The 27,854-nt window shown below is 40.4% G+C and overlaps 1 protein-coding gene across 2 annotated transcripts in view; it reads left to right on the top strand.

The window, feature by feature from the left end:
* Nucleotides 1-27,854, top strand: part of ssbp4 (single stranded DNA binding protein 4) — a 71,284-nt gene that overhangs the window by 22,232 nt on the left and 21,198 nt on the right. For both annotated transcript variants that reach the window (XM_089116341.1, XM_039694791.2), the window contains one exon: nucleotides 3,516-3,600. In XM_089116341.1, coding sequence (XP_088972467.1) covers nucleotides 3,516-3,600 — 85 coding nt within the window. The remainder of the gene's footprint in view (nucleotides 1-3,515; nucleotides 3,601-27,854) is intronic.

Raw genomic sequence — 27,854 nt, 5'->3', positions numbered from 1 at the left:
TAAAATCCACTGTCGTGATTCGTGCGTGCCATCATACCAGCTATGTAAAAACTTTCAAACATTTCCTGTGTGTTGATGCAAAGCACACAGGCATTAAGCAAGTCGTCTTGCTGAAATCAAGGTAATCGAACATACTTTTTTTTTTTTTTAGAAAAGGCTTTTCAGTAACAAAGTGTAACTGGCGTCTTATTTCATTTCCCCTGCACCCTGATTGGATTTGAGATGGTCCTGCTGTCTCCCTCCAGCAGCTTTCCGACAAAGCTGCAATCTCTTTAACGGCGGCTGATAGATATGATAATGCCGCCCGGCTTTATTGTGAACTGACTGAAGGGCACAGAACAGGCATGACGTTCCCCTGTCAAAGTGCCTTTCTTGCTTTTTCTTTTCACCTGTTTTATTTGTTTCCTGGTTTATGGCTTCTATAGGATGTGAGGTGTTAATGTATAGTGCCTCCTACTGAGCACTCATCTATGGATCTTGTATGGCATTTTTTGTCTTTTTGTGTCTCCGCTTTTTTCTCAATTTTTCAAAAAGGAGTGGTATGACTGTAATTTTTGAAGAATATCCCACTGTGAAAGAGATATGGGGTTATCAAGCTCAAAAATTACAAAAAGCAACATAAATGTGGTCCACAGAATGCTATATAGATTTTTTTAAAGGCTTTGTGTGAGGATCAGACTGAAATTTACTCAACGAAAATCCTGACATCTGCCTTAGATGTATTTGATGCATCACATGAGGTCTCTGATTTCTTGAATAAATTGTTCTTTTGACTTTGAATCATTGAATCACTTCATCTATTTCTCAAAAATGGTCTTAACGATTTTTTTGGTATTTCGTCTTCACAAATCTATCATAGGAACAACCTTCATTCATACATTTCTTTAGTTTGCATTCATTGTAAGTCACATGACTTTGGAGCAAGATGCGAGAATTAAAATATTTGGCTGACCTCTTCCTTTTTCCTTTTAATAAGCCTAAGCTCAATCTACATATGCATCTAAACAATTTTTTACTGCGGTTCCTCTACTTTTGTAGTCTTATGAGCTGAACGTTGTTTAACCTTGCTCTCTTATTCCACCCATAAACAATGAGTGATTTATGAAAGCTGTCATGAGCTATCCTTTGCGTTATGGTCACGAACACAAATCCGTCAAATGGTTTCCACTCCACGGCAAGATATATGAAATGGGTGGAAACTGATTAGCCCCATTGACCTGTCGCTGTGCCGTGAGCGGCCTATTTTGTCCTTTTTGCAATCTGTCACATCAAACGTAAGCTTTTTCCTCACATTCAGAACAGAAGTCTAATTTTGTTACATCAGCAGAAATAATGCACAGCGGTAAAAAGTGCTGCCTCGAAAGATGGAACAACTTGCGTTCGTTTTCTTAAGCCCTGCTTCAGCAGCTTTTATGAAGCGTCCATTAAATCAATATCTAAAGAGTGAGAGCGGTTTAATGCCGACCTGTTTAACAGGTACTTATTTTCAATGAAGTAATTAAGGGACAATTTGGAGTGCAACCTGCTCCCACTAGCAGCCCTTAAGGACTGTATTTCCTTAATTAACAAATATCAAGCCTAATTGATTAGCCACTTGCAGGTCGCACCTCATAAAGTGGGAAGCTATCCAGGGGGTTATGATTGCAGTGACCCAGCTTTGATAGAATCTGTCAAGTTCTACTGAGTGTCATACTGAAGAAAATCAGTTTTCTGTTATTCCTCGGATGTGCTTTTTTTACACAAGCGGAGGACTGAAGCCAGTGCCTGATTTGAAACCATTTCACACGTTTCTAAAATAGAAATCGACACCGCGTCACCCCATAAATCCTGCCGGTTGACGAACCCCAATTTGGCATTTGATAATACATCGTGATTCTGTTTGTCTTGACTGGCGAGTATTCGCTTAACGTCTGCTCCATGCGTCTGCCAATCAAAACTGTTTTGAACAGAGTAATCAATGCGAGGAACTTGGATGGAGACGATCAGTCAGGTGGAACAGAGAAGGTCAAAATTACTGACCTTTTCAGGGCAAGTCCAGCTTAGTTTCGTCTGTAAATAGGCTGCGGTTTTGGTTTTGTCTTGGTCAACTTAGCGAAGTATTAAACTGCTAGCAAATGTTGGCGGTAGCATCCCATTACTATTGTCTCTCAAAATACTGAATGCAAAAGGACGTCATTATTAGAGATGCACTGATCGACCGTCCAGGGACCGGAATCAGACGATTTTCCTCATGATCGGCCAAGACCGAGATCTGCTCGTTCTCTGGCGAAATGACACACTCCCGCCTCCTCTCACTCACTTGTATTTCTTACCTGGATATACTCTATACCCATCTGAAAAACTTAAAGCCATTTTTATTTCATATATCTTTATTCTATTCCATTTATTTGTGCTGTTGTTTGAAATTTGTTGTCAAATTTGTCTCAAAAATGTCTTTTTGTTTTTTTTTTTTAAATGAAAATGACATTTTACATTTGAAGAAAAGTCGATTTTTGTTTGTATATGCTGTCAATTACAGTTCTTTGAAAGAAAATCTGTATCGGCAGGTCACACTTACAGAAAAATCTGCTTAGAAAATTGTAATCGGTGCATTTCTAGTCATTATTATATATTCGTCATCGTAATTATGAAGTAAAATGTTTATTTTATTAAGATTTTTCTGAAAACATATTGTCATAATGTAGTTCTTGTACTAATTTTGACATTTTAGACAATTAAAACAAATTTTTTCATTATATTTGTATGAAATATATATTTTTTAGTCGTTTCTAAGATTAAAAACACTGTCCTAATGTAATACTTTGATAAAGTTAGATCCTGTGCAAGCAAATTACAATGAGGTGTTTTTTTGCAACTACTCATAACAGTAGAAGTGACAGGTACAAGAAAAATAGTAAAAAAAAAAAAAAAAGTACACACAAGGGAGAGAAGGAGAGGTATCAGAGAAAATGGAAAAAAGCAAAAGGGAAGTGTAGGTGCAGTTCAAGAAGAGGGAACCTTTAGTTTGCACGGCCCCAACACAGACCTTTTTTACGTGATGGCCATACAGAAAGTAGGGTTGTCCGTGGTTTTAAAATTTGTTGTGGGTGTATGGGATGGCCTGGATGAGTGTTCGATTTCCCAGCCTGAAATTGTGTCCCAGTCTGGCCCTGCAGTGTATTAAAAAAAAACTCATAATGAAACTGAAGTAAATTGCTTTGCATGTTAATATAAACCCTTAAGGTTTGTAATTGACAACGGCAATGTGTTGTTTATGTTTGTGAGTAGGTCAGATGCATCCCAGTTGAGCTCAAGCATTTTGGCAAAAACTTGTTTTCGGTAAAGATTAGGATAATTGGAAAAATTAGAACAACGGGACCTAAAACAAACCATGCCATTCAGTACCATTTTCACATGGCCTTGATGTTGTAAAGTGCACCACAGCCTGTTGGTGTTTAGTTCGGCAGCTGTTTCGTTCTGTGGAGTTCACCCATGTATTTGATACTCAGCTTTGTTTATTCTGCCTTATTTTGCAGTGTATTCTGGGATCTGTACTGCGCAGCTCCAGATCGACGGGAGACATGTGAACATTCCAGCGAGGCCAAGGCTTTCCACGATTATGTGAGTTCCTTTTTTATCCACCTTGGGGTTGGGATAAACCTGAAGTTTACCGCCTGTTTACAATTAGCAGTGCTGTTCATGTTAAGCTTTGGATCGTTATTACATTTGTTATTTCTGATTCTATGTCTACTCCTACAACATATGTGCTAAAAATATGGCCACACAGGTTACGACTTTGACTTATGACTTTGTTTTGGAAATATTTGATTAAAGAAAATGATGTAATATCTACAAATATTAGCAATGTGTGGAGCTTCATTGTTGGTGTACTAGGATACACCTTTGTCTGGTTCCTCCGGGTTCTAATTAAGTTCTGGCACTGTAACCCAGATGCTTAAAGGAATTGTTCACCCCAAAATAAAAATTCAGTCCTCATTTACTCACCCTCTTGTAAGTCAATACAGTGGAAGTGAGTGGCGTCCAATTTAGTTTGGACTAGAATGTCAAAATTTCTTCTTTTGTGTTCTGCTGAAGAAAGTAAGTCATACGGGTTTGGAACAACAAGAAGGCGAGGGATATATTTTAAATTGTCGGGTAGCAAACTGTCCATTTAAAGGGATACTCCACTTTATTTGGAAATAGGCTCATTTTACAACTGCCTCAGAGTTAAACAGTTCGGTTTTACCTTTTTCGAATGTATTCAGCCGATTTTCTGATATTTAGAAGAATATTAGTAACCAGACAGTTTCTGGTCTCATTGACTTCCATAGTATATTTTTTTCCTACTATGGAAGTCAATAGGACCAGAAACTGTCTGGTTACTGATATTCTTCGAAATATCAGAAATTCGGCTGAATGGATTCAAAAAACGGTAAAACCCAACTGTTTAACTCTCGGGGAGTTGTAAAATGAGCCTATTTCCAAAAAAAAAAAAGTGGAGTATCCCTTTAAAGCTGTGGGATTTGGAGTTGGCTGGGTTGTCATGGGTCACTCTTGAAGGTCTGCAGACTGACCCTTTTGACCCCTTGATCTGTAGAAGACCTTTAAGTTAGTAATGGAGAACTGCATGTGTGGACAACCCCTCAGCTCCACCAAAAAGGGTAGTTATTTGTTGATGCAGCTTTCCAACTGCAAATGACTATATTAATGTGACCACAAACACTGACCCTTGCTCAACCCTTGAAGTGTTAGCGCTTGTATCTTGCTGGGTATACAGGGACCTCTTTCCCACTCTGCATGTTTTCTTTGGCAGAAATGTAGCATCAAATATAAATTGTGCAAATATCTTTTACCCGCCACATTAGCAGTTTTAAAACCTTGTGAATACACTCCAGAGGAGGATAATGTGTCAAAGATTGTATGAAAGTAAGTATGATTTACTGCAAACTGCTAGCACCAGAGTTTCACCTGGGCCAAATCTCGGGCCTTGAGTCACAAAAGGGATTCAGCGTCTATTCTTGCTTCAGACATTTAATTTGCTGGATTTACTAGCAGAGAACAGTTACAAGTCCGTGTCATCTGTCTGCTGAAGTTTCAACCAATTGGAATATGTATGTGTGTGTACGGCCTCTATAAGATTAATTACATGGTTAATTAAACGCCATGCTTAATTAAGTCTGACGTGTGTTCAATTAATCTATACGCCTAATCATTTCTAACACCCAATGGACACCTTGGATTGTCGAAATGAGTGTTCTGATGACCCCCTCCTCCGCACGACTGACCACCCGTGCTCGAACTGGATGTGGCTATTGTGAAACAGGCTGTCTGCTCAGATTGACTGTTTGAAATGCTCGGTGGCCTTTTCTAAGTAAACCCTGGCTCGGTCTCCAAGCTTTGCTACTGGACCTCGGGGACTCGGGACTCGAGACTCGAAGCTCAGATGTCCCGGCCCTGAGTTCTAGTCTGAGGATTAATGGCCGGTTTCCCCTGACCTTTAACCCTCGGCAAAGTTCAGGAGGTCAGAGCGTATCCGGCCTGTGTTGTCCTGTTTCGAATGTTAACCCAAATCTTTTCATCAGGCTATTAATCTCCATTTGGCTTCAGAATAGTGTGTCCAGCGGATTTTAGGTTTGGAGTTTTTTATTAATTGGGCTAGGATGAAGTGAACACATCAAGTTCTTTTCTCAAGGGTTACTCCGCACCGTTGATCTTCCTGAGCGATTTCCCTTGGCCGTCAACTCTCGAGCCACTGGCTGGCCGCTTCTTAGAAGACCCGAGCCTATTTTCGATCTATTTTTGAGACTTTTGTAGACACCTGGCTAATGTTGTGTGAAAAGTCTTACGGTTGAGGTCATGACGAGTTTTGGTGATGATGGGAGTGGTGGAGATCGAGGGCGAGGAGGATGCGGCGGCGTCAGTCCCTTGGGTTTCTCCAGACCTGTCTCTGTCTGATTAACTCCAGCTCTGGGATCCCTATGGACCGGCCGCCCCATCAAGCCTGCTATCTCAGGCAAGGCTGATAACAGTGCCCATTCCCTAGCGTGTCAGTGGATCAGGGGCAGAAAAACAAGCAGGTTCCCATGAGTCAATTCCTCCTCACTGTCAGCGCTGCAGTTATATTGGCTTCTCCAAGTCAGGGTTTCAGTAGTTGACTATGTTTTTGGAGTCATAAAATTAAACCTTTTTATTGTTTGGGGTGGAATTTGGGGAGGATGAGAGTCTTCCTTCTTTTTGTCTACCCTCTCTCTGGCCAGGGATGGAGGTTGTGCGAGTCCTCCAGTTGGGAGCAAAGATAATGGGATATAAAATGCAAATCTTGAGATCTGTGGAATCTGGTTCATAACTAATCCGAGAATTGCTATAGGATTGTGACTCTGGCCGAGCTCCCAGAAGCGGAAAGCCAGTTCCCCAAAAACCAGGCCCTAACCCTACTGCCACCAAGAAACTCTCAATACCATATTTTCACCATCCAACCCCCTCCCCATTTTTAAACAGGCAGGGTCATCTGGAAGTACTTCAGTGTACTTATAGACAAGCTATTGATTGTGATTCCCAGTTATAGATCTGAAATCATAATTTAGTCAAATATGATGGTCTTTTACTTAATAGAAAAACAAAGTAAAAGAGAAAGTAAGCTATAGTGGTATGTACCTGCTTGCTGCACACTTCCTAAAACTTCCACAGAAGCCTGACTCCTGTCAGAGCCTTTGTCTAAACCTCTGTATTTTGTTACACAAGCAGAAAGATTTGCATATTTGTCATGTAATTTTGCATGTGGAGTTGCTTGTAAACTGATGACTTCAAAACAATATTGTTCTGAGGAGTGATTTAAAAAGATTCTATCGCTTATTTTCAGGATCTTTTTACAGTCCAAGTTGTGGCCATGTGCATGTGCATGTACTGTGCCTTTTTTATCTGTTGCATCTGGATGCTAATCTTGGTTCTGCGAAAAGTCTAGTTAAGCCTAGTTCACACTACGTGATTTTAAGCCCGATTTAAGCCCGATTTGCAAATCGTTGAGTCGCCGACAAGTCAGGGTGTTATCGCGTGCAAATCGCGGGCGATTAGCGGGCGATTAACGCTCGCCAATCCGTTAGTGTGAAAGAGCCAACAACGCACCAAAGACAGCTCGCAGACAGGTCACCGAGCTCAGAAAAATATCTAGCATGCTAGATATCTCGAGCAGTCGCGCGACTCAATCTCAGTGATGTCATGAGTACAGCCAATCATAGCAACGCATGGGTTGAGGACACCAGGTAAATCTTACTTTTTCTTTTCTTTTTTGCATTTTTTTTTCTCAGAGCAGATCGTCGAGCAAACAGTGTGCAGCACTAGTTTCTGTCTGACGTCCATATTCGCGTGTTGTGTTCTTCTCTGCAGTTTCGCGTCATTTCTGGTTCGTTTTATTGCGTGGTTTTTCGTGGCAAAACATGGTTTCTAGACCAGATAGAATCGTGTTGTTGTCAACTCGTTATTTGTTTGATTATTTTCAGGATTTAGACCGTACTATAGTACTGAAACAGCTCTAATTGAGTCACAAATGATATGCTCTTATCATCCGATCGTGGTTGTATCTCTATGTAGTGCGTTGTTAACTCGTGTAGTGAGTTACCTCCTGTTGTGGATCAATCACGTTGTGTTGTGTGGTGTGAACAGCTAAACAACTTGAACACTCATGATTTCACTGAGAGCAAGTCATGTAGTGTAAACTGCACAGTTCAGCCCGACATTTTAAAATCATGTAGTGTGAACTAGGCTTTATGTTCACAAGCAACATTTACACATTGTTTATTTGGAGTTCTTCAGGAACTCTACCACAAGTATTTCACAAAACAAGACTTACCTTTTATTTGAGTAGGTTTTAACATAAATGTTTCTATATCGGTTATTACTGAATGGGTATTTGCTGGCATTAGATATTTTTTAACTGTGCTTGTTATTAAAAAATATCTTAAATCTTGAATCTTAAAAGACAGTTAATAATAAATAATGGTACTAATATAATATGCATCCCTAGCAAGAGCATGTCTTATGTAAATTGCCCTTAGCAATTGGTCAGGTGAACACAAAACTCAAAAGGCCAAGCAGGGCGGGGTCGAGTGCTGTGGGAACAGAGCGAGGGTTAGTACGAGATCACGCCGGTCTCGAGTCTTACAGAGGAGCTCCGGAAGGATAAAAGGAGGAGTGACAACAGTGCGAGACGATAAGACCAGGCCTGGATTTTATGCGTTTTGAATTAAGTTTATATGCGGCAGTCGTCCATCATAAAGTGCTACGTCAAGTGTCACACTCTGGAAGATGGCTTTCCCTAGTGCTGGGTGGTATAAAGGTTCATACCAATTTATTTAACGCTGCGCCGCCGACACTGTTTCAGACGGACCCTTTACAATGTTGTACTTTTAAGCAGCGACGGTGAGGCGAGGGTAAATCAAACAGCTCTGGTGTTGCGTTACAGGCAAGGTGGATGCTGCCGAACTATGGCGTTATTTTCCTGTCAAATGTTGAGAGCGCACTATTGTAGCGCGAAAGGAAATTAATATAATGCGCGAGCGCGAATCTCTGCTCGCGCGTGCGTTCTCAGATACAAGCTCCTCTTGTAAGAATAGGTCTGAAAACGTGTTCAGTGCAATCGCAAATCTCTCTTCCTCCCCAGCTAACAATTTTAGGTAAGAACGTTTTCATAACTTTCCCATTAAGGTAAAACGTTATTTCTGAATGTTCGTGGAACATTCAAAACGTCCATTTTTTTTTTGACTTGTATTAACGTTCTTGCTTGGTTATAAGAATGTTATTAGAATGTTAAGAAATAACAATTTTAGGTTATACTGGGTGCTATTCTATTGTACAATATTAACTAATGACAATAAAGTAGAAGTAAAGTTTTAACACCTGATTATGCATGAAAAAAAACCCTGTCATAAACCGGAAAGCCGGCTTAATTTTGAAAAACAAACAAAAATTTGTTTGTTCAATTTTTGGTCAAACCACCCAGTACTAGCTTTCCCATCCCGTCACATACAGACAGAAACATTGTCAGTACATTATGGAGGCCCTTTTCTTGACCCTCTGTTACACCATTTAAATTGGAACACCAATTTCAGCCATCACATATGTCTTCACGGCAGACATGATGAGCGTACCTCAATGACACACTTACGAGGTGGCAAACTTGGAGAGGATGGAAGGGCGACAGACGAACATGTTTTTCAATGCTGCATCTTTTGGCAGCATTTTCTCCTTGAAAAGAAGAGTAGAGGAACAGGTGGTTTATAATATCCGAGCGTTTCAAAAGTGGATAGTGAATAAGCATTGGTCATTGTCTTCGTCTTTCTTGTTTCATGAGCTTCCAGGTGGTCTTGATGACTAATACGTGACTGTGATTTTGAATGTGAGCTACGTGCTGCTTTTCTCTTTTCAATCTGAGCTGTTCCCACTGCATCATCTTCCCCAGCGTTCACCTGTCTTTTTTTTATCTCCTTTCGTATGCTCAGTTTCTGCCATTTATCATTTAAAATCTCTCAATGTTTGTCTCTCATTTTTCTCTCTCAATGAGATTTACAGAGATTTTGGAAGATGACAAACAGGAATAAACCTTAAAGCACCGATCAGTGACTCACAAAGGTTTTCACTTAAAGGATTTGGTGTTACCTTCATTTTCCTCTCTGTAGATTTCCAGGAGAAAACCATGTGTTGTATTTTGGATGTAAGTCCCCAGCATGAGATGCTAGCATGCTAGTGTCCCCTCCAAGCTTTCTCAATTAGCTTCTTAACAAGACTTTCTTGGTCATGTTTTCCATGGTTATGCTGTTTCACCAAATACTCTGTAAACTTTAAATAATAGCCGAGTCCTAAGTCAGCTGAGGAGATTAACATTACAGATTTACCAAGTGTTTTATTATGTATCATAACAATTACTTGGCTTTGTTTAACTCTGAAACATGAAATGTGGAGTTTTCCGCTTTTGCCACACAACATATATATATATATATATATATATATATATATATATATATATATTAAACTTTCATGTAATATGTTTTTGGATGTATTGTAAGTTAATAAATGTAACTGGTTGTGTACACTTGGCACATATCTAAATATCGATGAATCGAATCGTAATCGTATAATTTTTGGAGGTATCGGCAAATATCGTATCGCTGGCTGAGAGAATCGATATCGTATCGTATTGTGATTAACTCTCCGATTTACTCCCCTAATATTAATCAAAATCAATTGACACAATAGTAAAAGGTTGGAAGACCGCAGTTTCACGTGGAGCATTTGGAGATTTTTAGAGATTATAGAAAACATCTCAACACTACTTTACAAAGGTCTGTCTCATATAGACTCCTGTCTCAAATACAAGCCGGTGCAGTTCGACGATTTGTGAAAATAAAAGCTTGGGCTATTATTTAAAGTTTTACGGTATGTTCAAATGTTTTTTACTCCGTTGACACCCCTTTTCTATCTTCAAAATCAAGCTTTTGACTTTCCGGAGCATGTTGTGTTGAAACGTGAGTGTGAAATGGGGCTCCGGGCTGTTTGTTTTGTCTAGCGTTGATTTGACCCTTTTCCTGCTTCAGAGCATCTGGATGTAGAGGGCAGATGTGTCCGAGAGTTATTTATTTATTTTTAACTTCTACCACGTCTTGCTAGAAATTGCCTGATATCTGAGCATAAGCGTAAGTGTTTTGTTTCATCCTGAAGGGACCTGTACGTTATCCCTCTTATAACACGGTTACTTGTCTCATTAGCACTGCATTCTTATTGTCCCTTGGCTTGTTGATACTGTTTTGAGTTTTTTTCGTTTTTTGTTGAAGCAGTCATCCCAATACAGTACATGCATTTTCTTGTATGTTGCTCTGGTAAGGTGGCGTTTCCAAGAAAATAAATGGAATTTAAATGTCATCTGTCTGGAGGAGGTGTGACCTGAACTCCGTCTGAATTCCTGCAATTGCAAGTCTACCTCCCTAGTGCTGTTTTCATCTAAACTCCACTGTTACTTTGAAGATGGCCGGCCAACCCAGAATTAGGTTCTGAGATTTTCTCTTCCCACAGAAAATTGAATAAATTTCAGGCATTAAATGAATAACACTGGTGACTCTCCACAGGTTGCAGGTTTTGTTGCTGCTTCACCACTGTTGTGCAATTTGGCTTTTTGGGTAATTATTTTTTATAAATCACGTAGTTTCAAGTTTCGACTGACAATCAATAAAAATTATCACTATAAATTACGGACTGAAGATTGTTAATCCACCTTTTCGCCAGGAGAATGAACCATTTCTAAATACAGATTGTTAATCCACCTTTTCTGTTTTGAAGAACCGCAGGGCAAATATTTAAACCGACAGCTGAGGCATTGAAGTGGCACCGAAATTTGCGTTTTGATTCGTATCGGTTACATACTTAGGAACCGGTTCCATATCGGTGTCCGGTTTCGGTACCTATAAAGCCTGTTTTATGCTTCTGCCTCGAATCGACGGCGTACCCCCGCAGACCCCTATCCGTCGACGCGAGCCCCAAGCAAATTTTGCGTATGTATATGCGTGGAACTCCCGAATTTTCAACTTAAGGTGTGTCGTCGTCTCACCTCCATATTTTGTTTTTGATTTATGAAAACATTCTTGGCCAATTCTTTTAGAGGTAGACCGATTAATCGCTCGGCCGATTGATCGGCTGATTTTTGGCATTTTTAACATAATTGGCATCGGCCAATATCCAAATATATCAAGCCGACTGTTAGGCAGGCGCATCTGTGGGCAGCCTAGTGTTGTCGTGGAACATGTGTTTGACGCATGTTGTCGCTAGAGTCATTTTTCAGCCGAGTGAGCAGCAGGACATTTTTCCGGACATTTTTTGAGTGGATGTAATGTTTTTGTTGAGAAAGTTTGTCTATGTTAAGTAATTATCCTTTCTTTTACATTTTATGTAAAATAGAGGTCAAATAGAGGTTAAAAACCAAGCAAATATCGGCCAAAATAGATCGGCAGCATTAATCGGCCACAGGCCGACCCGGATTTCGAAAGATCGGTATCGGTATCGGCATCAGCCTGAAAAAAACCATATCTAAATTCTTTCTCAGTTGCCTTCACGTTAAAGGTTATCTCATTGAAGTAAGGAGTCGCAAACAATAAAATGAAGTAATTCTCCATTGACCGACTCTTCCCTCCGTCCTGATTTGTTCTTCAGAACCAGGAGGTGTTTGCTTGCTTTCTGCACAATGCTTCAGATTCCTGTTTGCACTGCTGTGGGTTTTGTCCGAATAAACCATCTGTCTTTTCTGCGAGTGTCAATATAGAGACCGCAGTGGTGCGTTTTTCTCATAACCTTGCAAGGGGGTGTGAATCAAGGGATACCACAGTTATTCCAAGTCTCTCTATTTCATTTCATCGCTTTTTCTTGCACTAGTGATAGGCAGTGCTGATGGCTGCGAGGTTAAGTTCGCAGGTCCCACATCTGGCATTTACCACAGTTGGCATTGCGGGGCATCCTTCTCCACCTTGCTCTCAAGTGCCGGCTTGGCACAATATAGAAAAAAACGTCCAGTTGTAAAGCAGAGGTGTTCTTGGGATCAAGTTTCAACAGGCTTCCAGAGATTGTGAGGAAAAAGCCCACAACACCAGCATGAATCCCTCAAAACAGGCACCTTCTTTAGGTCCCTTCAGATTGGATTTACTCTCGCAGACAGCGTTTATAACTGGAGATTACGTTATTTGATTTAGGTGGAGTGTTTATTTTTCCACTTTTCACCTCTGCACACATGCTACGGCAGTGTGGTGAAAGATACCGCGGCTCGTATCGTCTCTGCCTTGTGTTGCTGTAACTGCCGCCATGGGTCTATTCTCAGACAGTGAGCGTAATGTAGAGTAATTATTATTTTTATACCCTTTGCTTCTTGAGGTTTTCACTAGAAGTCAAAATGGCTCCCCACTGACCGGCTGATTACCTCTGAGGCTGTGCCCGCACCTGCCTTCAGTCGTACCTTGGCAGAGCTGTACCCCGCTGCCCCAGCGACAGAATGACGGGGCTTAACTGGGATGGTTCTATACATGTCTTAAATTGCTGCTTTCACTTTCTCAACATTTCACAAGGTGCTTGCTTGCTCCAAACTATATCATGGCCATTACCATGGTACATTTTTAAGTACTTTGGAGACCTATGTCTAGATTGACCATGGACCATTGACATTTTTTTTTGTATGCTTGTTTGTTTTCTTGTTTCACTAAAAAAAATTACCATGGATATTTGGGCACATTTTTGACGTACCATGGTACTCATTGAGATTTTTGTGAGTACAATGTTAATACCATGGTGTATGACAATCAGTTCTGTTTATTTTATGATTGATCTAAACTCAGAATGTGAAAAATAAACCTTTACTCCTATGACAGACCAGCAGTGATGGCTCTGAGCTAAAGATGCATCTGTCTCTGAGCTGATCAGGTGTGCTCAAGCTTTCTGTTTTCGCCTGTGTGTGTGTGTGCGTGTTTGCATATTTGAGCCCCAGCTGCATTGTTGAGATATTACGCTCTCCTCTGTGTTTTTTCTTTTTTTGTTAAACACTCAGTATGGCTTCTTTATCTTTACTTTCATTCAGGTTTGATTGCTGGATTGTTAGTTTAACCTCATGCATAATGCTTATTAGCTTATTGTTCTAGCCAGAAAACCTTAGATCTTAGTTTTTTGAGTATAGGTGGCTTTTATGATTACCGTTTATGCTGCTTTGTGTTCGATTATTTTGTCTTGTGCGTCTCTTCTTCTCGCTCTTTTCTTTTTTTGGTCTCATTTCTCTGCTACCTGCTTTGTCAGACTCTCCGTGCAAGATCGAGGGTTTAATAACTGCTGCAGTTTATAAAGGCTACGGGTCAAACAAAGGTCACCGGCTCTTCGGCTGCCAATCAGAAATCTTGAACTGCTGCTGTCTGAAATGTTAAATCACACCTTGCCCCTAAAATCTGACCTTGAGTTGTTTACCAAACATGCTGCATTGGTTTTCCCACAGTCTGTTGTAGTGTTAATATCCATTTGAGGAAAATCCAATCTCAATTGTATTGGCTGTTTTTTTTTTTTTAAACATTGAGCATGTCCACCCAATAAGAGAGACTGAATGCTACTTATATGATCAGTCAATTCTATATTGACACTTGTAAGGAGTCGGATAACATTGGCGTGAATAAATAAAAAAATTGGACTATGTCTGACATGTTTTTCATAATGGAAGAGGAGGGTAATGAAGAGGCTGGGGGAGGGGCTGTTGACCTGATTTTGGGGGGCTGCGAAGGCTGTCATAGTGGTGTTGTCGGTGGGTTTGTAATCCAAGGGATGTACGGTCCGATTAGAAGCTGCCCCATATTACAAGAGCCGAGAGAGGGCAGGGTGGGAAAGTCTCTAAAAGGCTCAGGACAGATCCTGAAGGGAAGATGGGAAGATGGCTTTTTCACTTATTTATAATATCTCTCCTGCTGTTTATTTATTAGCATGTTAAAGGTACAATATGCAAGATTGTTTCGCCACCAGGGGTCGCTAACCTCTTACAATAACAAAGGCGTATATTAATGACGTATATTCCGCGTTAAGCGGAGTTCTGGATCATGGCGTCAAGCTGATGGATCTTTTATGGATGAGTGAATAGATTGATGTTTTTAACATGACTGTAGTATGAAGCAGGGCGCGATTTGCTTGACGTATACCAGCGCCACACGCAACGCGAGTCCCGCGAATATAAAGGAATAAGGACATTTCTTTCTAGCGAACTACACGCAAGTGCTGAATTAATACTCACACAGGTCAGTTTATTAGAGGAATTAAACTTGAGGTAACACATGTTGTTAGTTAGGTTGTTTGTTGGCTGTATGAGACTAAGCTAGATTAACAATAGAGAATAACATTCAGATCATATTCTAACTTTTCATCATGCTGAACTACATAACATTGATTAGTTTTAAGTAAATTAATTTGCTCACCTGTTTGCTCAAGTAACATGCAAAACTCGCGTCTCTGTCAAGTCGAAGTTAGTCGCGGACGTGGAGCTCTCGGCATCTCGAAAGATGTTGATTATCGTTTTAGTCCTCTTTTCGTCTCAAAGTCTGCTTGCCTTGTCCATAATGTTTGAACAAAACCCTGCTAGGGATGCTCACGCTGTTGAGCTCGCATAACGGGAGTAACCGACCCAGTTGTCAATGTCTGTCGCCATGGTTACTATTGCAGTACGAGGTCAAACCTGGCGGAAACCGGGGGTAACGCGGATATGACGCCATTGACTGGCAACTCCTCACCCCTGCTCACACGTCCCGTTTCCTTGGTTAAAAATCACAATTTTCTCACGATTTACAAATAGTTGGACATATTTGGGACATTGTAAGTAATCAACTAAACAAAATATATAACATTGGCCTAGTGGTTTTTGGATATATTACAGCAAAAATCCTGCATATTGTACCTTTAATTTTTTTTTGATCTCGAAGTTACGATTTTTTAAGTAATAGTCATTTATTGTACTTCCCACACATTTATTTTTCCAGAGAAAGATCGACAGATTTTCCAAGAATTTGATTGCCCGTCATTCAACAAGTTGTACACATTTTATGCTGCTTGGATATTCATTTATTGTATATTTTAATTTATCTGGTAATGGTTTCAACTATCAATAAGAATGTAGTACTCTATTCTCCAATTAACATATTTTAGAATACACGTTTTTCACCTGTACAGCTTTAGTGTTTACATATTTTACTCAAAAACTAGTTTGGATGATATGCAGCTTCTGCATAATGCATATATTCTTTGTCCTATTGTGTGGCACATTTTCAGCTCCTTGTCTCTTTAATTTGTTCGCTGATTTATCACCTAAGGTTATTAGTGCATTCTGCAAAGTTAATGTTTGTTGGTAATAAACGTCCCAATGCGTTGTAAATGCCCACCCAAAATAAAGGGTTTGACACTGCTGCAAATTGTGTTTAATTGCACTAATTAATTTGAGCGTGTGACTGCCAAATCTGATTTTTCACCAACGATATGTGCTAGGCTCGGCATCAAAACATTAATGTAATTCTGATATTAATATTATGTTTCCTGTTGTTGCTTTTACTTCACAAATGTAATTATTTGGCTGTGGCATTATTATGGTTGACTGAACGACTCCGGTTTATAATTATTTCTTGGCTTGGTCGCGATACAAATTAATAGTTTTGACATCTGTTGCGGTTCACAGTTTTTAAAAAAAATGCTGTGGTATGCATGACAGATCTGATATCATAATGACCCATGTGATATTGCAAAAGCACTAGATTTTGTCTAATCTGTTATTACCCCACCTAATATTTTGTTGAATTAATATGCATGGATAACAATTCTAATATTTAGAAGGACGGTATATAACTGAAATACAATGTCACGTCTTGAGAGATTTTTTGACGCACCACCCACCTGTAATATTAATTTTTAAAAAAACATGTAGCAAACAAAAATAAGCTCTAATATCAGATATTTTGGAAAACCTTGAGCTTGGCTTGACACTCTTGATAAGAGAAAAAGAGAAAAATATCGACTTTCCCCGATGTCCCTCCGCTCTCTCTTTTTTTTGTTTGTTCTCTCAGACTTTTCCTTCTCTATTGCTTTCTCTCGTTCTATCTCTCATTTCTCCGGTGCTCCGTGCAGAAATGATTTCCATTTCTGAATTAATGAGGTTCAGCTGAACCAAAATCTCTCTTTCTCTCCACCCTAACACCCCCCACCCCCTCTATCGCAGGTTCCTGCACAAATACGCACTGGCGGTTGCATACTTTGCCAGTTTCAACATTACATACCACAGGCAGAAATGTATACAATGTCAGATATGTATACAACGAAACAAACATTTATCTAGTTTATGCACTATGTACAGCACTTTGGGTAAATTTTATTGTGTTAAAAATGCTTTATAAATAAAGGTTGTTGTTTTGGTTTTTGTTGTTGTAGTCTTGGAAAAAATTGGAAACATTTCGCTCAAGAGTCCGTTCCTAACATTGCGTGTATTTAAATATACATTCTTAAACCATTTATGCGTAATAAGCTGACAATGCCTTAAACGGATTAAAATACAAAAATGTTTTTTTTTAAGCCCTGTATATAATTTGTACATGTCTTCTAGATGTATCTATTTACATTCAGATGTCAAAGCCTGAGAAAAAAAATCGTATTTTGTAATAAGCCGGTTTTTGATTCTGATTCTGTTTTGATGTACATGGAAACACACAAATTGCTAAAACAAATTAAAATTAATAAATGTGTCACAAATAAAAATTTCTAAAGAGAGCTAATTGTGCAATTTTCCCATAGACACTAGTCAATGTAAATTCTAATTGACACGGCTTCGATCAGCACAAGGGTACACATACTGGCTGGATGTGCCTCGTGGGTCAGGGCCTAGAATCGGGTCTTGTCACCATGGTAACATTGTGCAGTGTATGCAAAATACTACAGTGCTTTGGGACCGTTGGAGGGTGTTAAATCACCCTCCCCTTGCCCACCCCCAACACACAGACGCTGTACCTAGATGTTTTTGTCGAGCTGTGGTATTAGCGCCTTCAATTCGTTAGCTTGCAATCAATATTTTGAATAAAAATGATATCTGTATTAACATAATACAGTTTTCTAGCATTATAGCTATTTGTTTGAAAAGTGTGTTGCTAGATGTCCATCGCTTCCTTTGAATTCAAATTTTGCTTTAATGTCAAAGAGAGAGAGGCAGCGATTGGTCAATAATCTGCTAAGTAGCATTGATTCGGAGCGTTTAGTTCCTCTGGCTGGCTACTTTGGTTGGGAAGCTAATCAATGCTGTTGAATGGGGGGCCTCAGTGATCAGGGATTTCCTACTCCATGCACAGTGCGGTCACATCATTTGTCTTCATTTGGCATGCGATTATTCTCTGTAATGGGCTTCATCAGAAGGAAAAGGTTAACACACCTAGCTGAAAGGAGCACGGACGCGAAGTGTCCGAGATTATGAGGCATTCATATTCATCATTCTTGATAGATGCTTGCTACTCTACTGGATTTCCAGTTAATAATTTGCATCAATTATCTATTTTCTGTTAGCTGGGATTTCAGAACGACAATGCAAGACATTAGGACATCCAGGGCGGTGCACAGACATCTTGGTGGGCAGGCGCTCAAGCGAGGAAAAACAAAAATAAAATATAGCTGCGAGCTGCGATTGCGGGCCCAAGCCGGTGGCACCGCAACCCCGTTGCCTTATACCTAAAGGCCTTTAGTTCGCCCTTTCAGGGCTTGGGCCCTAAAAAAACCCATCATAAACACTATGATATTCAGTTTGTTAGCCTACATTCTGTATAACATCTTAAAATTACTTGCATTTGTAAATAAATATGTCCTTTGTTGGCATTATGCTGGAATTGGTAAACAAGCTAAATCAATGTTCTCATGACATCGCCAATTGATATACTATTATTATTTTAGATGTAATTACAAATGCATGAATAATGTTATGAGATAAGTGTTTGAAATGAAAAAATGCTAGCGGACAACCTGAAATGGAAAGCACTTCATGGATTCCCTTAACTTCCACAATGATGGACAGCATTTTTTTAGGTGACTGTATGTGTAAGTGTTTCATTATCTGGAAATGGTCATTTGGGGTATCGATCCTTGGAGCCCCAAATTACTCTCTTTAGGTCGAGCCTACACCTCTAAAGCTCCTGGTTTTCAGCACTGAGCTACAATGTTGTCCGATGTGTTTTCTTTGGAAATAGAAAAGCTGTTAACATCTTTAGGAAGTGGTCCTTCAATCTACTACTCTTGTTCTTCCCCCTCCTGTTTTGTCTGTAAGATAAAGTTACTTCCTCTTCTCTTTGCCCTGCTCCCTCGCACCCTCCTCCCCTGCTGGTTTTTATTGGTCTTAGGAGTTGTCCGTCTCCGCTCTCGCTGTTTGAAGTACTCCTGTCGTATATTACCACCCTCCTCTCGCTGGATGTCCTCCCACTTCCTGCAGGATTCTCCAAAAAAATGTGTGTGTGCAAGTACCTGACTCTTGAGTGTGGTTTCTCCACACTGTATTTCTCAAGTCACACATAAACACACTTCCAAACACCCACGCCGGTCCTCCTCACCCATGATATCTTTACTGTGTGTTTGAGTTGTTTATAGCCCCTTGGTTGATAGTTTTGGTCAGTTGAGGTGATGTACCTTTTAAAGGCTGTAGTGAGGTTGAGTATACGTTCCTTTCCTAGGTTTTCTTATTTGCTCGTTTTTCTGTACATATTCCCATTAGCTTTTTATGTTTGCTTTCTTCATTTACTTAATTTTGGTCTTTGTTTTCCTAATGCTGTCTTTGCCCTTGTGTTTTATTATTATTTTTTTACCTTGCAATCCTTTTCTTCCCTGCTCTTTCTCTCTCTCTCTCTCTCTTCATCTCTCGTCTGAGGACAAGGAGGTGAAAGCCAAGCGGATTACAGTGGCAGTTTAATCTGGCCGACCTACAGAAGGATTTTTTTTTTGCACTTTCCTGCAAGCTTATGTGGCCGGTTGGAGGGGGTGGGGGTGGGTCAGAAGAGTCTGGAAATGAACGTAGTTGGTCTAGGAGCCTGTGTCAGACCAAAATCAGATCTATGCCAGATGCGCATGGTAGGGGTGGGGGTTGATGGTAGACTGTTGGTGAGCAAGCAAGGGATGCTAATACTGTTTTGTTATTAATTTGTTTCCATCTGTCCAGGCATATTGCCTCTGTGGCTATGCGTTCCCAAAGTACCAACAAGAAGAATCAGTGTATCTTGGTCAAATGTTTGTCTCAACCTAGACCTGTTCCTAAAAGCTTTTTAAGGGGCGGAAACCAACAGTGTCATTCTTCGCACAGTTTTTGAGTGTTTGGTTTCAAGATAAAGTGGGAAATCTTTAACTTTTTACAATCTTGACCTTGCATCTTGACCTTGCTTTTCCATTTTTTTTTTTTGGTAAACTTTCGAGCTGTTTTCGAACACAAGAACGTGTCCTAATGCAATTTGTTGCGGCAACCCTTCATCTGGTGTCAAACGATTCAAATATTTAATCGCGATTAATCGCATTAATGTCATAGTTAACTCGCGATTAATCACAATTAATCGCTCGATTTCATCTATTCTGAACGTCTCTTGATTTCTTTTTGCCCCATTATTTTTTTCTCATTTTAATGCTCTTGTCAACATGGATGTGTTGGATCGGCTTGCTTTGTGCAAATGTTTTTTATTGAAAACAACTTTGGCATGTACTATGTTCAAATTCACACAACAATTTTCACTTGGAGCAAAAAATCTCTCACACAATGTAACACTGTCCATCAATAAAAGGGTGAAAGAAATACTGACGAGGTCCTGATATTGACGAGGGGGCGGAGAATTCGCATCAGCTGTTTGTGTGTGCGTGTGCTTGGCCATCATCAAGCGGTATTTCAGACTTGACGTGCTGCGATGATGATAGCTTAGTTCACAACGACAAAACACACAGATCACTTTGGTCTCGTCAATGGAACCATTTCGCAACTTTTTAAAAGTAAAGTTTCCATTCAGAATCTTATTGGCATCCATTTCGGCGTCTCGCGCTCGTCATCCACTCAAAACGTAACGTTAACCAACTATTTGGCCTGTTCGCAAGCCCAAACGAGTGTGTGCGGCGTGCCTGTTGTTTTGTTTACAGTCTAGCTAGATCCGCTTGCGCTTTGGTCGACAAAGCAACGTCCTCGTGTGGCGCAAGCCATTGTAATTAATGTGTTTCGAAGTTTGCTAGGCCAAAAAGACTGATAATCGCGCGATAAAAAAATTGACACCGTTAAAATGGGTTTGCGTTAACGCCGTTAATAACCCGTTTAACCGACAGCCCTAAAAAAATAAAACAAAACTTTTGCACATCCTTACTAGCTACACTCTAATGTGACTAACAAATGCCTAATCCGACCCTTTTAATAACGAATCTTATCACCAATTTAAAATATTACCTTAACGATTTGTCTCAAAAGTTTCAACTGCCATAAAACACTGGTTATATAGCGTTACCCCATGGAAATACTCAAAGCACACCATGGGAATTGAATACAAGGGCCATTTCAATGTAATGTGTGAAGCCATATTGTTCCTCTGACAAATCTATCAAGCTTGCTAACCGTCACTAACAGAATAGTGGTCAAACAAAGTAGTAGCACTTGTCTCACTCGGCACCTCCTTTGATGTGGCTCGTATCGCTGGTACTTTCATCAGCTCTCCCCTGCTGTGCAAATTTAGAGGGAAGGGGTCCCTCCTCCAGTGGGATTAGCTTCAAACTGGTACTTGTCCAGTGGCGTTAAGGTTTTTGAAAAGGGCTTAACTAACCTCCACTCATGGGAGACTTCTGGAGGTTAATGTGGGCTCTCGGATTGTTTGCCTTGCAATTAACATGCTGGATGGCCCTAAAGAGGGAAGTCAAGAGCTGTAATAAGTAAGAAACAAGACTTTATGCAACTGCACCCCTGGATGCATTTAGCAACGTCTTGAATAAATGAAGGGAATGATGGGAAGTCCTCCAGATGCTTAGCTTTTCTTTAGCATAAGAGGCTTCTTATGTGTGAATCGTTTGTGTGCCATTTTTTATTTTTAAATGACAGCCATACTACTGTTAGCATTCCTAAATGTCACTTGCAGAGCAGTGCCAACTGTTTAGTCAATTGAATGTGGAAGGTTTGTGGTCATCTGGAGTAATGGACAAGAATCCAGATGGCTCCACCAGTGGTAACATCTCACATGGAGAAAAAAGTCTGCAAGTTTCGAGCAAAGCATTTTGAAGCCAATTTTCAAAAAGCACCAGTACATGGTGCAATGGTTTGTCTTACGTCTTGAATTGGCATTACTTGCTTTCACTTGATGTTTCCTACCTTGATGAGATCCTTTCAGAGAGGCCCATGGCCTTCTTGACAAGGTCCCTACAGGAGACCTTATTTTAGCCAGCACCAGGTGCACCATGTTTTAGGCGTGTTACATGATACAGAGCGAATGCAGAGGGGATCTACGTGCAGTCTCTCATTGAAATAGGGCAGGATGCTGGGTCAGATGGGTAAGAGTGGACCGGTGGAGGGTGTCTGAAAGGTCAGGTGGAGGGCGTAGGGTGCCAGGAATAGGGTGTGAGATGCCTACTCTATTTGCTGGCTCTCGGAAGACGTTCTGTTGATAGGCCAGTCCATGCTATCCCTCCCTGAACTCTCTGTGTCTCATCAGATGAACAATGGCGGGTCAAAGAAAAGGCAATGGTTCTTTTCTCCCCTTATCCTTGTGTCCTGGTCACAAGGATAAGGGGAAAATGATCTAAATGTGTCGACTCATTTTGCCAATATCTATGTTTATTGGTTTCTCCTCTCTCCATCACTCTTTGACTCTCATTCTACCTCTCAAAAATACAGCGTTCTCTGGATCCGAGATGCCTGGGGGACGGAACACAGACAGGACCTGTCACCATGACAACGGCTTCTGTGAGCTGCCTGACACCCAGACTCTGTTGTGGGGGGGTTGGCGAGAGAGACAGAAAGAGAGAAGAGAAAAGGGAGGGTGTGGAATCAGACAACCCCATTTTTACCCCCCTGGGGCTTTGTGGTTTGCTCGTGTTCACATGTAGAATTAGCATAAACACGGAGAATGTGAGAGAGACAGAACACTATATCAAGAAAGAGATTAGAGCGCGAGACAGCCTCTGTGTGCTGTAAGTTTGCTGGACACGTGTCCTCTGGGTCCAGGTGCCCCTTCTACTGTTTGAGATCAGGATCAAACCCACATACTTTCACCTTCCACTTTGACTAGGGGTGCTCCGAACGATCGGCTGGAGATCGGTCTCGGCCGATAATGGCATTCAAACGAGTCCACACACAACATAACATGATGCATAGATCTTGAAGATCCTCACGGACTGACATGACATGTTGCTTGGCTAAAGCTCTCGGACTTCCGGGATCCGATTGTGTCACGATCATGAGAGTGTTTTCCAACATCTTTAAAAAGTTCAACCAATGGAAACAGGATCTCGGGTATGGCGGATAGGGACGGTGTGTAGAGACAAATTGGACACTGTTTTACAGCTTGGATTGGATCAATCTCTTGATTGACAGGTCTTGATTTACTATGAGCCATCCATAGAATAGGAGTGCACAGTTGATCACTCATCAACCAGAATCTTAGTTATCACTTGTTACTTACATGCAAGTGGTTCTTATGTTCAGTTAAACACTCACTTATTTGGAGAAGTTTTTGGACTTTTGATAAAAAAAAGGCTACCATGGTTTCAAATGCCATACATTTTGATTGCTTTGAGATATCAAGACAAACATTTGCTCAGATGCAGTTGACATGATTGGGAGCTGTGAATTTGAATTTATGACATGTCATATATACTTTATAATAATCATCATGCCAAGCATGAATAACAAAACACATCTGATGTTCCATCACTTTTTCTGGGGTTTTCTAAGCAGTATTGTTACGCAAGAACCTCCAAACATGATCAAAATCAGTTTTCTTAAGAACTTTAAAGGTTTTCTATGAAATGAGACCATGTTGATGTGAGCCTAAATGTATTTATTATTATTTTTTTGTAGAGTTATAAGCCATTACTTTTAAGTATGCCACTTGTAATCACATGAAATATTTGATCACATGACATCCCAGTCACTTGCCATAGACTATCACTTCTATAAATCTTGAATGATCGGTATCAGCCAATCATGATGGCAAGAAATTGGTAGTTGGTATTGGCTGCAAAAATCCTGATAACTTTGACACCAAATATTTGCTTTAGAGTGTCACTCTAATCTCATTACAACACAAGCAAAGTTGCTTTCCATCTTCTTACATGGCTAATGCAATTAAGCTCAGCTCCAACTAAATGGATTGTTAATTTGGCTGATCTTAGACTAGTATTGTAGTTCCTCTGACAGAAACGATCACAATCAAGTGGAACCGTTGACTCGGTGCAGTGTCATGGCTTTCGTGTACCCTTTCGATAAACGTGGTGTGATTTGCAATGCATTATGGTCAGCTGGAGCCTGGATGCTGGCCGAGAGCCTGTAGAGTGGATGCAAAAGTGCTTTCCAGGTGGAAATTATCTACATATATGGGGATGATCAAGCTTTAGATGCACATTAGTGTATAATGTTAGACAAGATAATGAAATAATTGAATGCTTATCTGTGTATCGCGTACCATGAGAATCTTCTCAAAGGTAATGCATTCGACTGTGTGCTAAAAGTACCTTTCATTCAACAAATCCACTCAAATTGAGGGATTTTGTTTTGTTTTCCTGAGCTCCAAGACCTTTTATCATAAAATTGTTTTGTTCTCCAAGGAAAAAGGTGGAGACTTAGCCTAGCATGTGCTGGGGCATGAGACTGGGGAGAGATATTTCTGTCAGGCTGTTTATTTATTGATGGGAATGCTAGCACAGGTTAGCATGACATGCATGGGGGTTTGGAGAAACGCTATGTGCCTTGAGCTCCTGGATGCCTTTCTTCAGCAAAAGTGATAGTGAGACTTCAGGTGGTTTTCATTTTTTGTTTGCTTTTGCCACGAATGCTACCTCATCTATTGACCGGTTTATAACTTTCTGTGGAGAAGAGAACTTGAGTTGTTGTTGTAGATGGAAGATGGATTTGACCACTGGGTGGGCTGACCACTGTTTGCCACAGCCAGTTACGGGTTGGCTGACTCAGTTTCAGTGGTTTCACTCACAATCTGCATAAAGGGATTGTGGATTTGGACATCTGAGGGAACCCAAAGCCACTTTAACCAGGCTGAAGTTTGAAGAACAGGGAAACTTGTTTTAACTCTTGATGCGTTATGTCTTTTTGGTTGTTGTTCTTGTTAACTAGGTTATTTTCTCAGTTTCTTCTTATCATTTTTCATCTAGGAATTCAACCTGCCCATAGTTTTTCTATCTCCTTCATTGTGTTTTTTTTTTTATTTATTTTTTTGGCGCCTCAGGCATAAAGGTCCAGAGCTACAGACCCTTCATTGTCTAAGGAATGCCGTTTGTGTTTTCCCTTTTCCAAGCCCCTGTCTGGCAGGAACAAGGCCCTCTCTTTTTCCTTGTGCTTCCAGCTCTTCTGTGATGCCTATAGCCTTCTAGGTTTCCTACACTTTCCCAGCGTTCAGGCTCTGTGAATGTTAACTATAGTACGCTAAGCTCCTTAACCCCGTAGCAGGAACTCCAGAGACTCTTTTCCAAAGAGGAATGATTTCTGCCTGCTTAGAGGGCGTACTTAATAAATAAATGCAGAGAGAGAAAGAAAGAGAGGGAGAGATGGGAAACTCCCCTTTTCTGCAGGCATCAATAGTCCCAATGGGAACGCCCTTCCCGTCAACCACTCTTGCAATGTATGGATTGTAATATGACTGCCTGATGTGTTTCACATTAGCTATAGGATGGCAACACTGACATTTAAAAGATTTCTACATCATATCCAACCTCTTACCTTTACCAATCTCTCACTTAGATGTTTACAAGCGTGTCTGCACTGAGAACGAGTCATTCTCTTTCCTTTCTTATCTCTGCAGTGTTTTCCTACCATTGATTTGGGTGGTGGCTCACCAATTTTATATATATATATATATATAAAATGGGCGCAAGAGCTCCATGTAGTAACTTCAGCGGCTATGATTTTTGCGAAATAGCAGTTCAGTGCACTTGAAATCAAATCGCGATAGACTAGTATGTGAATATTAAATCGCAAAAATACTATCTAAATACAAATCCTACTTGTTTGCATGAAAAGTGCGTCTGCAGTCGAAAGTGTCATTTACCATTTACCGGTCATTTACCACACACGCTGAAGCACGTGTGACGGTCGAGCTGTTTTTTTTCCTGTATGAGGACACGAATGCATGAACTTCCTCTTCAAAATCTTGTCAAAATACCAGATGTTGGTGTGAACTGTTGATTGGATTGGATGTGATTGTTTCAAGCTTGATAAGCATTTTTGGGTAGATCAATTTTTTTTATTTCTTTTTTTTTGAAATAGTCAGTATTACTCATTGTGAATGCTAATTGTACAATTACATTTTCTACAAAGTCGAAGTACTGTTAATGTACAATATAGCATTTTGTTTTTTATGCTAATGTTTGTGCTGCAAAAATACATTTCCCATCATTCTCTGTAGTGGCACAAGATTTCCACCAAATACCTTAATTACAATTTTCAAGTTTAAGATTTCAAAGCCACATTAGGTTTTGCTCAGTGTAGTTCAGTACAGTAGGAACATTTGTGTGACAGTGAGTGTACCAACTAATGTAAATTCCAGGTGGTTGTTTCTATTTGTCTGTCTTTGTTTCAGAGTTATACGTGCTGTTTCAGCATTTCAAAAGGTGTTCTGGGTGGAAAACATTCCCTCCACCTGTCCACACACATTAACACTTGTCTCCGTGCATGGCTTATGATTAGGCCCTTGAGCAAGCATAATTGTGGGCCACTGAGATTGAGAAAGCTAGGGGGTTCTGGGAATATAGTATGTGTGTGTTGTGGGGTGTGGGTGTACATGAGGGGTTTCCTCAGCAGATTTGTTTACTGGTAATTAATTCACCTGATTGATACAACAGCTGTTGACGCCATGGGAGGGAAAGTGATGGAGCAATGGAGAGAGAGACCCCTTGTCATAGTGCTTCCCTATGTTACGCAGTGTAGATTGCTGTCCCAGCGCCCCATTGATTAAAAGGCACATCTGTCAGCCAGCATGGCTGATTATGGCTTTGGTCCTCCTCACTGGCTAATCTTTATGGAGTCAACTTCACTGACTGAGTTATTGGAACTGTGGGATGTTGGGAGAAAGAGCAGAGGAAGCAACGAGTGTATGGAAATGCAGTAAATGGGAAGAATGCTGGTATCTTGGATGTTTATTTGGGGCATGTTTTCAAAACAATTTCATATTTGGACTAGGGATCTTGCATTAATAATATTTCTGACAAATAAAATCAATAGCATTGCAAAACAATTGGAGTTTGCACAAATTGTCGAATATTTAATCTGTAATTTTGTGACACGATGCTTTGCTGGCCAAAAATGTGTTGAATCCATTATAAATCCTAATAACACAAACTAAAACGCAGTTATAATTAAATGCATTAAATGCCGCAGTGGAGCCTCTGCAAACAAACAGTAGCTACCATTTTAGTGCTTCCGCATTTAGTAGATTAGTCGACGCCAATTTTTCTAGTCGATGCGTCGTTTTACTTTTGACCGCATATTTATTTTTCGTCTCCCGTCTCTAACGGCTCGCTGTAATTCAACTCCACACACCAGTCTATACCCTGTGTGCGCCCTACTGGTTAATCTGCCAGTCTCTTCCTTCCCCCTCCCCCGCCTACACTGCTTTGATATGAAAAATTGCGGAGACAGGTGGTCCGACCCGGAGTGCAATTGTTCCCGGCGCCCCGCAGCGTTGGTCTGGTTTCACACTCAACTTAGGCCACGTCCACACAAAGCCGCTGTCTTCCGTATTTGATTTTTTTTTTTTCCTCATTCTAAAAAAAAAATCCGTAAACACTGCGTCGTCTCAAGAAATATCCGCATACACACGAAACCACTCAAACCGACTGAAAACGGTGTAGTATATATGCCAGGCCAGTATGGGGCGCTGTAATTCTGCCACAGAGATACACTATACACAGAGAGGAAGACTTTGAGCATACGCCTAAACTTGCGCACTGTATACGAACCAAGAAGACGAAGATGTCGTGTGACACAGCCGACACGTGATCATCGTTTCTCAAAATATACGAATTGGCTATACACACGAAACCGCAAGGGTGTCGTTTTCAGATTCATCCACTTTCAAAAAATAGCGGTTTCACTTTCCCAAAACGCCGGATCCGTGTGAACGAAATGCCAATACGATAAAAAA

The sequence above is a fragment of the Pimephales promelas genome, chromosome 2 (assembly GCF_988280905.1).
Source record: "Pimephales promelas chromosome 2, fPimPro1.hap1.1, whole genome shotgun sequence".
In the NCBI taxonomy this organism is placed as follows: domain Eukaryota; kingdom Metazoa; phylum Chordata; class Actinopteri; order Cypriniformes; family Leuciscidae; genus Pimephales; species Pimephales promelas.
This window is presented reverse-complemented; position numbering and strand designations above follow the sequence as displayed.